This window comes from Rhinatrema bivittatum, unplaced genomic scaffold (assembly GCF_901001135.1).
Source record: "Rhinatrema bivittatum unplaced genomic scaffold, aRhiBiv1.1, whole genome shotgun sequence".
Lineage (NCBI taxonomy): Eukaryota > Metazoa > Chordata > Amphibia > Gymnophiona > Rhinatrematidae > Rhinatrema > Rhinatrema bivittatum.
The window spans coordinates 132526-147881 of NW_021820820.1; the positions used below are offsets into that span (position 1 = coordinate 132526).

At 44.4% G+C, this 15356-nt stretch overlaps 1 protein-coding gene across 1 annotated transcript in view; it reads left to right on the forward strand.

Moving 5' to 3' along the window:
• Positions 1 to 15356, forward strand: part of LOC115082167 (E1A-binding protein p400-like) — a gene marked incomplete at its 3' end in the record, with an annotated part of 153268 nt that overhangs the window by 122837 nt on the left and 15075 nt on the right. The window contains 1 exon segment of the mRNA XM_029586424.1: positions 1236 to 1477. Coding sequence (XP_029442284.1) covers positions 1236 to 1477 — 242 coding nt within the window.

Genomic DNA, 15356 nt, shown 5'->3' on the forward strand with positions numbered 1-15356 from the left:
TGGAATTTGAATGTGGTGCTTAAGGCTTTGTGCGGTGCTCCTTTTGAGCCTCTTCGCAAGGTCACCTTGCAAGATTTAACTTTGAAGGTGGTGTTTTTAGTGGCTATCGCCTCGGCAAGACGGATTTCCGAGCTTCAAGCCCTGTTTTGTCGAGAGCCCTTTTTGCGGATATCAGAGTCGGGAGTGTCGCTACGCACGATACCTTCTTTTCTTCCTAAGGTTGTTTCTTCTTTTCTTGTAAATCAGACGGTAGAACTTCCATCGTTTTTGGATTTGGACAGCTCAGATCCGTTATCTAAGGAGCTACGAAAATTGGATGTACGACGGACGCTGTTGCGCTACCTGGAAGTGACCAACGCGTTCCGGGTCTCAGACCACCTCTTCGTCCTTTGGAGTGGACCTAGAAGAGGTAATGCTGCTTCAAAGTCTACCATTGCTCGTTGGTTGAAGGAGACCATAAGTTTAGCGTATCTAGTTCAAGGAAGGTCTCTGCCGGTGGGTCTACGCACTCATTCTATACGCTCTCAGGCCGCATCTTGGGTGGAATGCCAACAAATTTCTACAGAAGAGATTTGTAGGGAGGCTACATGGAAGTCTTTTCATATCTTTGCTAGACATTATCGTCTGGATGTTAAGGCTCCAGGAAACGCTGGGGAAGGAGTACTTAGAGTGGGCCTCTCCGGATCCCATCCCAAGTAAGGTAAGCTCTGGTACATCCCAGGAGTCTGGACTGATCGGGGTACGTACAGGGAAAAGAAAATTGGTTCTTACCTGATAATTTTCGTTCCTGTAGTACCATGGATCAGTCCAGAGTCCCGCCCATTGGTTTTGATAGGAAAAGGGAGAGTCCGTACTGTGCGATTCCGTTTTCATTCACAGGTATATTCAGTATTTTCAGTTATCGATAGCATGGGTTCTGTTCCCATTTGGGGGTTTATTGAGCCGGCGGAAGTGTTAGTTTTCTGTATATAGTTGGGAGTTTTTGTGTGATCTATTCTGCTTTGACATTAAGTAATACTGCCAGACTGTAGGTGGCACCAGCCTAGATAAGGCGGAGTTTTTGTTTGTAAACTTCTGTCTCCATCTGCTAGGGGGGTGGGGGGCAAAACCCAGGAGTCTGGACTGATCCGTGGTACTACAGGAATGAAAATTATCAGGTAAGAACCAATTTTCTTTTCTTGTCATATAATCAATAGCCTTTTAAAAAACCTGACTGCAGATTTCATGACTTTTAGCTGCAGGTAGGAAGAAGAAGCAGCGCCATGGAGAAACGGTCATTCCTCCTCGCTCTCTTTTTGACCGAGCTGTGCCAGGCTTGCTGAAAATGCGCCGGGAGAGCAAAGAGCAGAAGAAGAACATCCTCCTGAAACAGCAGGCGCAGTTTGCCAAACCCCTGCCAGCTCTGGTTAAACCACCCACCGAAGCCGGGCCAGACAACCCCGAGTGGCTGATCAGCGAGGATTGGGCTCTGCTGCAGGTCAAGCTGATTTCTCATTCTTTCACTCTGCCTCTGACTCTGTAGCCTTTGCCAAGTCCCTGTGCCTCAGGCCTGCTTGAAAACAAAACAATCTTGAGCGATGCTCAATCGCTGTCAACAGTATCAACTTCAAAATGTAGTTTGTACTAATTTTAAATGTGTTAAGTGGAAAATATATCCCTACGCAACCTGTGGCAAGTGTTTTGTTTAGAATATATTAAAATTTGTTTTTTTAAATAATATATGGAGTTAGAGAAAGGTTTCATACATATAGTGTAGGTGCCCAGCATCACTGTTGGGTGGTGTTATAATCATTAACCTTCTTCCTCCTCCTTAAGTTCTTTTTTTGGAATTTTTTTTTTAATATTATATTTGTCCAAATAAACCTAAAGGACTCTTCCGTGGCGTTAGAGTGTTGTTGTATGCGTACTCTGCATTAACTCTGTGAAACTGAGAATAATAAAAGAAGAGTAAAAAAGCAGACTTCCCCGATTATTGTTGGTGGGTCCGTCCTTCCATGATGATCCCGACATGCACGTTTCAGACGTAAAAGCCTTTCCTCAGGGGCCTCGATGAATCCTAAAACCAACTTCACGGGGTCTGCGGCTCTTCTCTCAGCTGTTGTTCAAAATGCTGGCTGTCTTTGTTGGTTTTAGGATTCATCGAGGCCCCTGAGGAAAGGCTTTTACGTCTGAAACGTGCATGTCGGGATCATCATGGAAGGACGGACACACCAACAATAATCGGGGAAGTCTGCTTTTTTACTCTTCTTTTATTATTCTCCGTTTCACAGAGTTAATGCAGAGTACGCATACAACAACACTCTAACGCCACAGAAGAGTCCTTTAGGTTTATTGGGACAAATATAAATATTAAAAAAAATTCCAAAAAAGAACTTGAGGAGGAGGAAGGTTAATGATTATAACACCACCCAACAGTGGTGCTGGGCACCTACACTATATGTATGAAACCTTTACTCCATATATTATTTAAAAAAACAAATTTTAATATATTCTAAACAAAACACTTGCCACAGGTTGTGTAGGGATATATTTTCCACTTAACACATTTAAAATTAGTACAAACTACATTTTGAAGTTGATACTGTTGACAGCGATTGAGCATCGCTCAAGATTGTTTTGTTTCGTTCTTAAGTTCGCTGTATTTTGTGGTGTACATTTTGATATATTTCTGCTTGAAAACAAGGCATTTGTTTGTAATATTTTAAGTATATGTTTGGGCATTACTGTATGTTTTATTTATTTTTATTTATTTAGCATTTGTTTATATACCGAGGTACAGCTGACAATGCCTTCACTCCGGTTTACATTATAACGAACCAGTTACATTTGAATTAATAACATTAAAACAGAGATTGAAACAGAACATTAACTTAATAACAGTTAATAAGTACATTGAACATTAGATAAGAATGAATGCAACGCTTGAGGTTGACGGTTGAAGCCGTTAATGAGAAGGAAGGTTTCTGCAAGTCGGGGCGAGTGTCAGAGGGATTGCTGGAATAAAAAGGAGCAAGAGGTGGATATGAAAAGGATTTATGCTCTGTTATCATTGGGTGAACAGTCATTGTAAGACTGTGAGAGTAGCCATTCTTTAAGTTCTTTTTTAAAAGATTTAAGATTTTCTTGTGAATTGAGGTGTAGAGGTAATGAGTTCCATAATTTTGGGCTGACTATAGAGATGGCTCTATTTCTGGTGGAGGAAAGTTTAGCTTGTGGTAATGAAGGGACATCCAGTTGAATTTTATATGTAGATCTTGTTGTACGTGATGATTTATGCAGATGTATAATATTGTCCAGGGCAGTGAAGTCTGCTTTGTGAATTGACTTGTGTAGAATTGTGATGACTTTGTACTCTATACTTTTTTTTAACAGGTAGCCAATGTAAGTTGTGGAGTACTGGGGATATATGGTCGGATTTTCTTTTACCAGTCAGGACTCTGGCAGCTGCATTTTGGAGTAACTGCAGTGGTCTTAAGGTTGCATTGGGAAGGCCAATTAGAAGGGAGTTGTAGTAGTCTATACTGGAGAAGATGAGGGTTTGAAGAACGGTTCTGAAATCCCGGGGGTGAAGCAGAGGTTTTAGGTGTTTGAGTATTTGAATTTTGAAGAAGCCTTCTCTTGTTTTTGTTGCGATGTGTTTTTTAAGATTTAGCTCATTATCTAGCCAGAAACCCAGATCTTTAACGTTGTCTTTGAGTTGAATTTGAATGTTGTCAAATCGGAAGGGAGGAGTGTATGTTATACCAGAGTTTTTTCTTGTAATTAGTATACATTCTGTTTTGCTCATATTTAGGCATAATTTTAGGTTGTTTAGCAGATTTTGTATTGCTTCAAGGTGTGAGGCTGCTTTTGACATTGATTCTTCTAAAGACGAAGTAATGGGAATGAGAAGTTGTATGTCATCAGCATACATGTAGAAAATAATGTTAAGGCTAGTTAAAAGATGGCATAAAGGAAGAAGGTAGATATTAAAGAGAATGGGTGACAAAGCCGACCCTTGAGGAACTCCAGTATCCAGAGGGATGGCCTCGGATGAAAAGCTGTTGTAGGATACTTTGAAAAATCTGTTTTTAAGGAAAGAGGAAAACCAGTTAAGGGTTTTTCCAGCGAGTCCGATGGATTCCAGACTAAGAATAAGCCTTTTGTGGTCCACTGTGTCAAAGGCTGCTGACAAATCGAGGAGGATCAGAAGGTGATCTAGTTTGTTATCGAGGCCTCTTAATAAGGTGTCAGAAAGATTGAGTAGTAGGGTTTCTGTACTGAGGTTTTTTCTAAAGCCGTGTTGTGTGGGAAATAGAATTTTGTGGTCATCCAGGTGTTCGTTTAGTTGTTTCAGAACCGCTTTTTCTGTTAATTTAGCAAAGAGGGGAAGGTTTGAAATTGGGCGGTAGTTGTTTAAATCTTCTGGGTTGAGGTTTATTTTCTTAAGTAGTGGCGTGATTGTAGCGATTTTTAGTTTGGTAGGAAGCTCACCCTCAATAAGAGATTTGTTGATGATTGCTGCTATTGTTGGGGCTATAGGATGAGCGATTTCCTTTAGAGCTCGAGTTGGGATGGTGTCCATGTCATGACGTGCAGGGTTTATTTTTTTCAACATTTTCTCTGTTTCCAAGTTGGAGATAGGATTGAATTCAAGCCAAGGACTTATATTTAATAAAGGATGCTTTTCTATGATTGATGGGGTGTTGAAGGCATCAGTAATTTTTGAAATTTTTGTTCTTAAAGAAGATAGCTAAGTCTTGGCTTAAATTTTTGTTGCGGTGGTATTGTGATTGTTGTTATCGGCGATGAGGTTGTTTACTATGTTGAACAGTGATTTAGATTGTTGGCGGAGTTATTTATTTTTTTACTGTAGTAATCGCGTTTCGTGTTCTGGATGGTTTTTTGTAGGCGGCTAGATGTGAGCGATATTTCTGCTGTAATACTGGCTGCTTGTTTTTTTTGCCACTCTTTTTCGATTTTCCTGAGAGCCGTTTCATATTTTTAAGAGTGGTGTTAAACCAGGGGTTTTGTTGTTCTCTTTTGTTCCTTAGACGTTTGAATTGTATGTGTGTATGTGTGTATGTATGTGTATGTGTGTATGTATGTATGTGTAGGTGTGTATGTGTATGTGTGGCTCAAGTGCTTCTGTACCAAAATAAAAACCCAGCACACTACTATAGCTACTACTACTACTACTACGCGTGAGTAGATGAGCTTTAAGCAAGTCCATTAACCCAGTGGTTCTCAACTGGTGTGTCACATACTACCTGGTCCCCCGCTGGCCCAGCTGCTCCCCCTGTCCCAGCGAGATGCAAACTCTTCCTCCGCCTGGACTTGAAATGCTGATAGCCTGGACGGAACGTGGAAGGAGAGCTGGAGTCAGCGGCACTAGCATCATGCTCTCTTCTTCTCACCTTTGTGGCCCAGAAGAGGAAGTAGTGTGCAGCGGCCGTGCTTGCGGGAAGAAGAGACCATGCTAAGGTACAAGTGCATGCAGCATCAGCTCAGAGCAATGTCAGCCTCTGCGGCTGATGGGACTTCTTTCTCGAGGCTGCGAGGATTGTAAGAAGAGGAGGCTGCTGTTGCCACTAGTTGCTCTTCAGTATTTATTTATTTATTTATTTATTTTAAATTTTTATATACCGGAATTCCTGTATGCAATACAAATCAGTCTGGTTTACAAGTAACGAAAGAGGTTGCCCTGGTCTGGGAAGTTAGACCTGGGTTTTTTTACATAGAACATGGAATAATAACAATAAACCATTGAACATTATTACAAGTAACATAGAATGTAATTGGGATGAGAGAGAGACAGAGTGAGCAAGCGAGCATGTATGTTTGAGAGAGTGTCCACAGTAAGTGTGTGTGTATGTGTGTGATTGAGATTCTTTGTAAGAAAGACAGCATGTGATTGAGAACCTGTATGTGTAAGTGAGAGAGAGCATTTGTGTTTTTCTAGTGTGTAGCCAGATGGACTCAGGACCAATGGGTTATGTTCCCCTGCCAGCAGATGGAGACGGAGTCAGGTTTTAAAGCTGACGTTGCCCTAGACACAGCTCTGCAGTGACCTCAGCACTTCAGTATTTCTTCGTCTTCAGCAGATGTGGATGAACTTCTCCCTATTGGGATCGCTGTTCATTTGGAAGAAAAAATTCTACTTTTAAATTCCCTGTACATACCCAGATCAGTCCAGACACCTGAGTTTTGCCTCCCTTTCTTCAGATGGAGACGGAGAAAGTTTCACAGACACCGCCTCTTAACCCGGTGTGCCACCTGCAGTTCCTCAGTATTTCTCTGACTCCAGCAGATGGAGGAGATGCAAAACCTGCTATTCTGTACCTGAGTTTTTCAAAAAAGAAAAATAATAAGATAAAATAGAAAGAAGAGGATTTTTAGCTTCAAAAAGAGAAGGTGTTTATCCTCCCAGGAGGTTGGCAGGTCCTGGTGGGACCATCCCATTTGATTGTAGAGCAGGATGAGCAGGAGTTGGGTATCCTAATTTGCTCGCTGAATCATGCTGGAAGTGATAGCTGGTGGTCCAGTTATAGACAGGGGCCTTGTTTTCTTTTGGCTTCTGTGTTGGCGGTGGCAGAGGAAGGTAAGCTGTTCAGGGGGCTCCGGTCTTTGCGGCTCTCCCCCTCCCTTCTCTCCGAGCGTGTGCCGAGTGGTTGAGCCAAGCCATGCCATGAGGGAATTGCTGTTCTGCATGTGGTGAGCATAGCTCACATTTGTCAAGGGCTGGCCAATGCTCCTGATGCCTCTCCGGTGGGGGAGGGCTCATTAGGAGGGGCAGCAGCGGCATCGTTGAGGCAGTGCGGGCCCTGGCAGGTTGCAGGCTGCATTGGAAGAGGCTGCCGATCCGTTCCCGCTCAGTGTGGGAATGGTAGCCATTTTTAAAACCTTTGCGGCTTCTGCAGAGAGGTCAGCAGGGGACGGGGATCTCCTGCCACCCTCTGTCCCCCGCAAATTCCAGCCCCGATAAAACCCGGAGGGGCCAGGAGGGGCAGTCTGAGCAGGAGACAGATCTTCTGGTGGGTGATTCTCCGTGTCCTGTTCCCTTTTCCCGGAGTTTATTCTCCTCATGCATGAAGCCTTCCTGGCCTGGAGCACTGCAGCCCCCCCCCCCCCCACCCCCCAATGGAAAGCTTCAACTGCTCCACCCAAAAAGAGATTTAAGTTTTCGGGGGCCACAAGGATTCAGAGTCCTCTGTCCAACGGTGTCGGGGACTGCCAAGGACGATTCCTCGAGTCTGATCGTGGGTTGCCGTCTGGGTACAGTCGTTCTGACTCAAGTCTACCCATGGTTGGGCAGTATCCAGATGAGGAATCGGCAAAGGTCCCCTCTATGGAGGGGGATGATCTCAAAGTAGTTCGCCTGTTTCAAAAAGAGGAACTGGGACCTGTAATTCCGCATGTCCTGGCGGAGTTAGGGATAATGGTTCCGCAAGCCAGCCAAGACTTGGTGGATCCGGTCATAGCTGGCTATAGGGGTCCGGCCAGAACTTTCCCTTTTCATAAGTCAGTAAAACAGTTGGTGGTCATGGAGTGGGATACTCCAGAGACTGGCCTTGAGGTTAGCAGAGCCATGGGTTAGCTCTCTTGCCCGAAGACACATGAGCTCTTAAGGGTCCCGAAGGTGGATGTTTCCATCTTGGCAGTTACAAAAAGGACCACCATTCCAGTAGCTGGCCCGGAAGCTCTGAAGGATTTGCAGGACCAGAAAGCTCAAGGTGCACCTTAAGAAGATATTTGAGGTGTCTGTGCTGGGCATAACATGCTGCAGTATGTAGCAGTTTTATGCTTCAGGCTAGCTTGAGGTGGGTGCAGCAGTTACAAGGTAACAAGGATATGTTACCCCAGGATTTGAAACAGGCGGAACGTTTAGAGACGGCGGTCGCCTATGGGGCCGATGCCTTGTATGACCTCATTCACACTTCTTCCAGGACGAAGATGTCAGAGGTCTCGACTTGGAGGCTCTGTTGGTTATGGAATTGGTTAGCGGATGTTTCGTCAAATACTCAACTGGGAGCATTGCCTTTTACGGGCAAGCTCCTTTTTGGGGAAGACTTGGAACAGCTGATAAAGCATATGGGAGACAAAGTGCACAAGCTACCAGAGGACAAGTCCAAAGGGTCAAAAGGCTTTCTTCCTGGGTGCTTCTGATTTCGAGGACAGAGGCATTTCCACTAGTGCCGAGCTCGGGTTGCCGTCCTGGAACCAGTCCACTTCGTGGATGTTGGCCTAACAGAGAGGGCTTCGGCCAGGGGAGTGGTGGAGCCAAACCTTCACAGTGAGGCGAGGCCAGCCCACTCCTCAGTCCCAGTCATTGGGGGTTGTTTGACTCAGTTTTTGATCGATATTGTTATTGTAAAAGTGGTATATAAACAATTTCAAATAAATAAATAAAATCATGTCAGACCAGTGGGTTCTAAGCTTCTTAGGACAAGGTTGCACTTTAGAATTTGCTTGGCTGCTTAAGGAGCTTGTTCATGGTATCTCCTTGTGCCTTACCGGAAAAGAAACTGATCGTGCAGCAGACCATCCAGCGCATGCAAATGCTGGGAGCCATCATTCCCGTCCCTGAGGAGGAACAAGGGATGGGACGTTATTCCATTTATTTTGTGGAGGAAGGAACTTTTCGTCCAATTCTGGATTTTTTTTTTATATTTTCTTTTTATTGCATTTTTAAACTTTATACAATAAACATTCTGATTGGAAAAATAAGGTGGTATACAATGAAAACATTTAAATTAAGAAACACATTATACAATGTAATAATAGTATCATAATAATTCACATCTTAACATTAAGAAATTTGGGGGGGGGGGGTGGCAACAGGATTTTACGAGCGATAATCAATATTTATCCAATAACAAGAAAAAAGAAAATAGTCGGTTGCTATGAGTTAGCCTTACATGCCTTCTGTGCTGACTTATGTCACATTGGGGTGAGAATCTAGGAAGAAACGCAGTTGTGATGGTTCAAAAAAAACATAAACCAAATTTGAGTATGTGGGGACGTGTCAAGATGGCGGCCGCATGAGAAGTGGGTGAAGGCAGCTCTTTCTTATCTTTGTTGCTTTTGGAGATAATTACCTTTGCTAAGATTTTGGAAATGCCACATACCAAACGAAAAGCCCGGTTACGTGAAAACCAGGCTGTTACTTCTAGTCTGGAGGTTCGGCAAACATCTATTCCAGCTTTTTCACCTCGAAGCTTAGAGAGTCGGGAGCGAGTGCCGCAGAGGACAGAGGCGTGGAGCGATCGCCCCCGCCATTGGCAGACGAAATCTCGTTGAGTCCTGGCACACCTAAGACGCAGTCTCCCCACCCCAGCGTGAGAGAGAGTCGCAGGGAAATATTCCTACAACCCTCCTGGAGAACCCCAAGGAGCCAGCAGGCCAGAAGAGAGATAAACCGGGAGGAATACTTCTGATGGAGAGGGAGAATCCCATAACACCGTTGGACGGAGCGATACAAGCTAGATTATATTTACCGCAAATATCGGAGGACACTGCACTCTCTTCTCAGACGCTGGAAATTGATCGGGACACTGTGGCTGAAGTCAAGCGAGTGGGTGAGTCTATTCAAGTTTGACTCCTTTTCTGGTGAAAACCCAGCAGTAATAACAATTGAATCTATTGAAACGCTTTGGCAGCCATTAAAGGGGCAATTATTAAGTTATCCAAGCTTCTCTAGATTCCAATAAACGAAGTATGGAAAATGAAAAAAGGATTGAGGTACAAGAAAAGAAATTACAAGAAATGATGAAAGATCAGAGTAATGGAAAGGCCATCAGCAGCTTGTAATTCAACATAAAGCTGTACAGAATAAAAAGATAGAGAATATTGAAAATTCACTTCGAAGTTTAAATATAAGGATATTGAATTCCCCAATATTAACTCAAATATCGCATAGATATGTTCAAGAATTATATGAACGTAATATTGAAGATACCATTGGAGGCGCTTCCGTTAATAACAAAAGCATACTATTTGATCGGAAAATCGAGATCCCCATCAACAACAGCAACATTGAATGTTACCGATTTATTGGAGCCTGAACATGAAGATAATGTAACCACAAGAGGAGTTTTATTTGTGACGTGCCTTTCTGAGTGAAAAAAACAATATATTGAGATGTGTTTTCTGTTGTAGATCTGAATTATATTATGGTAGCAAAATGTGGATATTTCCCGGTATCACCTGGGTAACACAGGAAAGGAGGAAAAGATTTATAGATATGAGAGCAGAGGCGTTGTTGAAGTGTTCAAAATTCATTCTTCGTTACCCCTGTAAGTCCGTAGTCAATTCTGGTTTTAAAGAAGGTGAATGTAGCTCACAAGATACCCCATGTCCAAATGGACACTCTGTGCTCTGTCATAGCAGCAGTACAAAGCAGGGAGTTCCTGGCTTCCTTGGATCTGACAGAAGTGTACCTATACATAGGAATTTGCCTGGACCATCAGAGATATCTCTGGTTTATGATCCTCGGGAGGCATTTTCAATTTTGTGTTCTCCCATTTGGGCTAGCAACGGCCCCGAGGACCTTCACCAAGGTGATGGTGGTGATGGCAGTAGCCCTCAGAAAGGAGGGGATGCTGGTTCATCCATATCTGGATGACTGGCTCATCCAGGCAAAGTCGGAGGGCCTTTGCAGGCAGGCAGAGATCCTTGGGCTGAATCCATCCAAGAGCCGTCTTTCTCCATTGCAGGTTCTGGAATTCTTGGATGCGTGCTTCGATATCCGAATGGGAAAAATATATCTCACGGAGGAGCGGATTGTCAAGTTGCAGACTCAAGTTCGGAACCTATTGGAGGCCAAAGTGCCCAGGGTCTGGGATTACTTGTTCTATGGCATCTTCCCTGGAGCTGGTCCCATGGGTGTTTGTTCAAATGAGGGCCTCTACAGAATACATTACTATCCCGGTGGGAATCCAATGTCAGAGCAGTTTCATCTTCCACTACCGCTCACAGAGTCAGGTCCAGTCTTTCATAGTGGCTTGGTCGGGACCATTTGTGCTGCAGTGTGGATCTGGAGGTTCCACAGTGGATGGTTGTGACTACCCATGCCGTCTGTCTGGTTGAGGAGCCATGAGTCTGTCCCAGTCGGTGCAAAGCCAGTGGTTGGTGGAGGAAGCGTCCTGGTCCATCAACCACTTAGAGATGAGAGCGGTGCGGTTGGCTCTGCAGGAGTTTCTTCTTCCTCTTTTGCGCAACCGTCCGGTCAGAATCTTGTCAGACAGTGCGATGACAGTGGTCTACATCAACCACCAGGGTGGTACTAAGAGGTGAGCGGTTGCTCGGGAAGCGGAGATGCTGATGTGCTGGGCGGAGCAGCATCTGGCCTTGATAGCTGCTTCTCACATAGCAAGGTCTGATATTGTGCAAGCGGGTTTTCTCAGCTGGCAACAATTGGGATCCCGGAGAATGGGAGCTATCGGAGGAAGCAATGGGCCTTTTTGAGAATTTCAGATTTGGGAGTGTCCTTGAGAACGGTTCCGTCCTTTCTGCTGAAGGTGGTGTCATCATTTCACTTAAATCAGTCAGTGGAGCTCCTGTCCTTCCCAAGTTTGGATCCTAGGGCTACTCAGGCTAAAGAGTTACGACGGAGAGATGTAAAGCGTGCTTTGTTACAGGTACCTGAAGGTCACGAACAGCTTCTGCTTGTTAGATCATTTCTTTGTGCTGTGGAGTGGTGCCAAAAGCTACAGTTGTTCAGTGGTAGAACACTGCATATATCTGTCAAGGTCTGCTCTGCGTATATCTGTCAAGGTCACACTGTTCCAGAGGGGCTAAGTGCGCATTCTACCCGTTCTCAGGCGGCCTCCTGGGCCAAGAGTCAGCAAGTTTCACCACAGGAGATCTGTAGAGCATCTACCTGGAAATTGTTGCACACTTTCACCATTGCCGTTTGGATGTCCAGGCACCAGAGGCCATAGGCTTTTGTGAAAGTGTGCTTCGAGCGAGACTCTTGTAGTCCCACCGTGTTTAGGGAAGCTTTGGTTCATCCCAGGAGTCTGGACTGATCTGGGTTCGTACAGGGAATGGAAAATTGGTACTTACCTGCTAATTTTCATTCCTGTAGTACCACAGATCAATTCAGAGTCCCTCCCACTGGAGGAAAGGGAGAATTGGAAAGTACGATCGATCTGTTTTTGTGGTTACTCTGAATGGCACAGGGTTTTTTGTGGGCATGGTTTTTAGTTCCAGGTTTCCTTTTCCCACTGCTCATTCAAGGGAGATTAGTTAATCAAGGTGTTGGTTTTATTTGTTTCATTTCTGGCTTGGGTATAGTTCAATACTGAGGGGACTGCATGTGGCATTTCGTGTTAAGTGGCAGTGTTTAGTAAACACTTTCTCTGTCTCCATCTGCTGGAGGGAAGACAAAACCCAGGATTCTCCCAGGACAAGCAGGATGGTAGTCCTCACATATGGGTGACATCATCAGATGGAGCCCTGTCACGGAACAGTTTTGTGAAAGTTTCTAGAACTTTGACTGGCACACTGAACAAGCCCAGAGGTGGCTCCCAACGCTTTCAAACCTACAGAAAGTCGACGTTTCAGAGGTCTCGGTCCTATGGGGGAGGTCTCAGTCCTTTTGGAGCCGACAGCCCAAAAGAGGGGCAGGTTCAGGTTCATCCCAAGCTACCCAATGACATTTTGCCAACCCACCTTCGGAAGGAGGAGATAGGAGATCAACTGACCCTCTTCTACCAATAGTCGGTCGAGATCACTTTGGACAAACTGGTACTGGAGGTCATATGAGAAGGATATGCGCTGGAATTTCGCAGCACTCCTCAGTACATATTCATGATATCTCCTTGCCACTCCCAGCACAAGAAGCAATCAGTGGAGACTACCCTGTTAAGGCTCCTCAGGATGAGGGCTATAATCTCAGTACCTGAGCCCCAGGAAAATACTGGACGTTATTCCATCTATTTTATCTTACCCAAGAAAGAAGTTTCCTTTCGCCCCATCCTGGACCTCAGAGGTGTCAACCGACATCTACGAGTAATTAATTTCCGCATGGAAAAACCCTACGCTCCATGATAATGCCATATAATCAGGAGAGTTCTTAACCTCCCTGGACCTATCCGAGGCCTACCTACATATTCCAGTCTGTCAAGAACATTCTAAATGGAAAAAAATGTTGTTGTGGTGCACTTCAAAGGTGTTTACGGGCCCCACGACTCGTTTTTAAGACTACCTATGGCATCTCTGGTCGGGTTTACAAACCTCCTCCATTAGGTTACATGTCAGTGTGGTAGCCGCCTTCCATAGGGGTGCAGGGGATGTCTCTATTTCAACACAGCCCTGGTAGTGCGCTTTATGAAGGGCTTGCTTCACCTCAAGCCTCCTCTCCATCCCCCGTCCCCTGCTTGGGACCTTAATGTGGTATTAGCGCAACTCATGAAACCTCCATTTGAGCCTCTGCATTCCTGCGATTTGTGACATTCTTACTTGGAAGGTCCTATTTCTTCTTCGCACTAACGTCTGCTCGCAGGATCAGTGAGCTTCAGACGCTGGTTACATAACCGCCCTTACACAAATTTCTTATGATCAAATGGTACTTCTCACTCATCCTAAATTTCTATCGAAAGTGGTATCTGAGTTTCATTTAAATCAATCCATAGTTCTGCTACTTTCTTTCTGAAACTCCACTTACTTCCTGGTGAGCGGGCTCTGCATTCATTGGACTGCAAATGTGTGCTGGCCTTTTATTTGCAAATGTGTGCAGGCCATAGGAAGTCCACCCAGCTCTTTGTTTCCTTTGATAAGATTAAGCTGGGAATCCCGGTAGGAAAGCCAGACCCTGTCCTCCTGGCTGCGGACTGTATTTCCTTCTGCTACCCAACAAGCGGGCCTTCCGCTCCAGGGACGCATTAAAGCGCACTCCATTAGAGCAATGGCAACAACAATAGCACACCTTCGTTCTGAACCTCTTACTGATATCTGCAAAGCTGCAACGTGGAGTTCTCTCCATACCTTTGCAGCCCATTATTGCCTGGACAAAACTGGCACTCAAGATTCTACCTTTGGCCAGTCTGTTCTGCGCAATCTATTCTCAGCTTAATACTCAACTTCCTTCCTACACCTGTTGGGTTTTTCAGGCTGCCCGTTATCCAAAGACCCACCCCTGTTGTTGTGCCTGTTGCAGGTATTTGGGTGTTTTTGGTAGATGCGCGGGCATCCTCAGCTTCTTATTCACCCATATGTGAGGTCTACCATCCTGCTTGTCCTGTGAGAAAGCAGAGTTGATTACCTGTAACAGGTGTTCTCACAGGACAGCAAGATGTTAGTCCTCACGAACTCACCCGCCACCCCACAGAGTTGGGTACACCTGCGATTTATTATTTTATTTTTCACACGCTCTTTTTACTATACATAAGACTGAAGGGAGACGCCTGCTGGATGCAGGGTTAGTGCCATGCTGGGCATGCCCAGTAGGTGCCAGTTAAAGTTCTAAAAACTTTGACAAAAGTATTCCGTGATTGGGCTCCATCCTGATGATGTCACCCATATGCGAGGACTAACATCCTGGTGTCCTGTGAGAACACCTATTACAGGTAAGCAACTCTGCTTTCTCCAATGTGATTGTGAGCCTGTGTGTTAAGTGAGAAGAGAGTGCATATATCTGTGTATGAATGAGAGCCTGTGTAAGTGAGAGAGAGTCATTGTGTGAGACTGAGAGAGTTGCTAGCAAACCCCCACCTCCCCTCCTCTTCTGCTAATTCACAACAATCTCAGGGTACCTGCGAATCCAGTGTTCCCAGGTATGGAGAAGGGAGCATCCTTTTATCCTTTTTTGTAATTATTGGCTCTTTGTGTCTGCTGTTTTGAAATATTTTATTTTTGTCTATAAATTTTTTTATGCAAGGTTTTAATTATTGGGTATTCCATTCATCAGCTGTTTTGAAATCTGTTCTTTGTATTTTTATGGCTTTACTGCTATTGATTTTATATTTCTTGATTTGTTTTATGAAGATTAGTGATGTTTCTATTTTTCTTTTATTGCACTGCATACAGAGTCTTTGGCTTGTTGCAGTTTCCAGTTCAGTCTTTGTCTGCATGTTTCTATTTCTGCTTTATAGTCTCTTTATTCTTTGTTAGGTGAGGGTCTGCACTTGTGACTGAGGTGAGGTATTCTGCTAGCATATAGTTTCTGTATAGGGCTGTATAGCAGCCTGACATGTTCCATGTTCCTAATAGGAGGAGTGTTGGATTTTTAAGGCCTGGTGTAATATTTTCAATATTGCCTTTTCTTAGGTAAGGTGGTTACTGTTTGAGTGCTGGAAGTTGGTGCTGTTCTGGTATGGGAGGTTTATTATTTATGTAATTTTTGTTCAAAGAAAGTACTCTTATCTTTCCCTTGT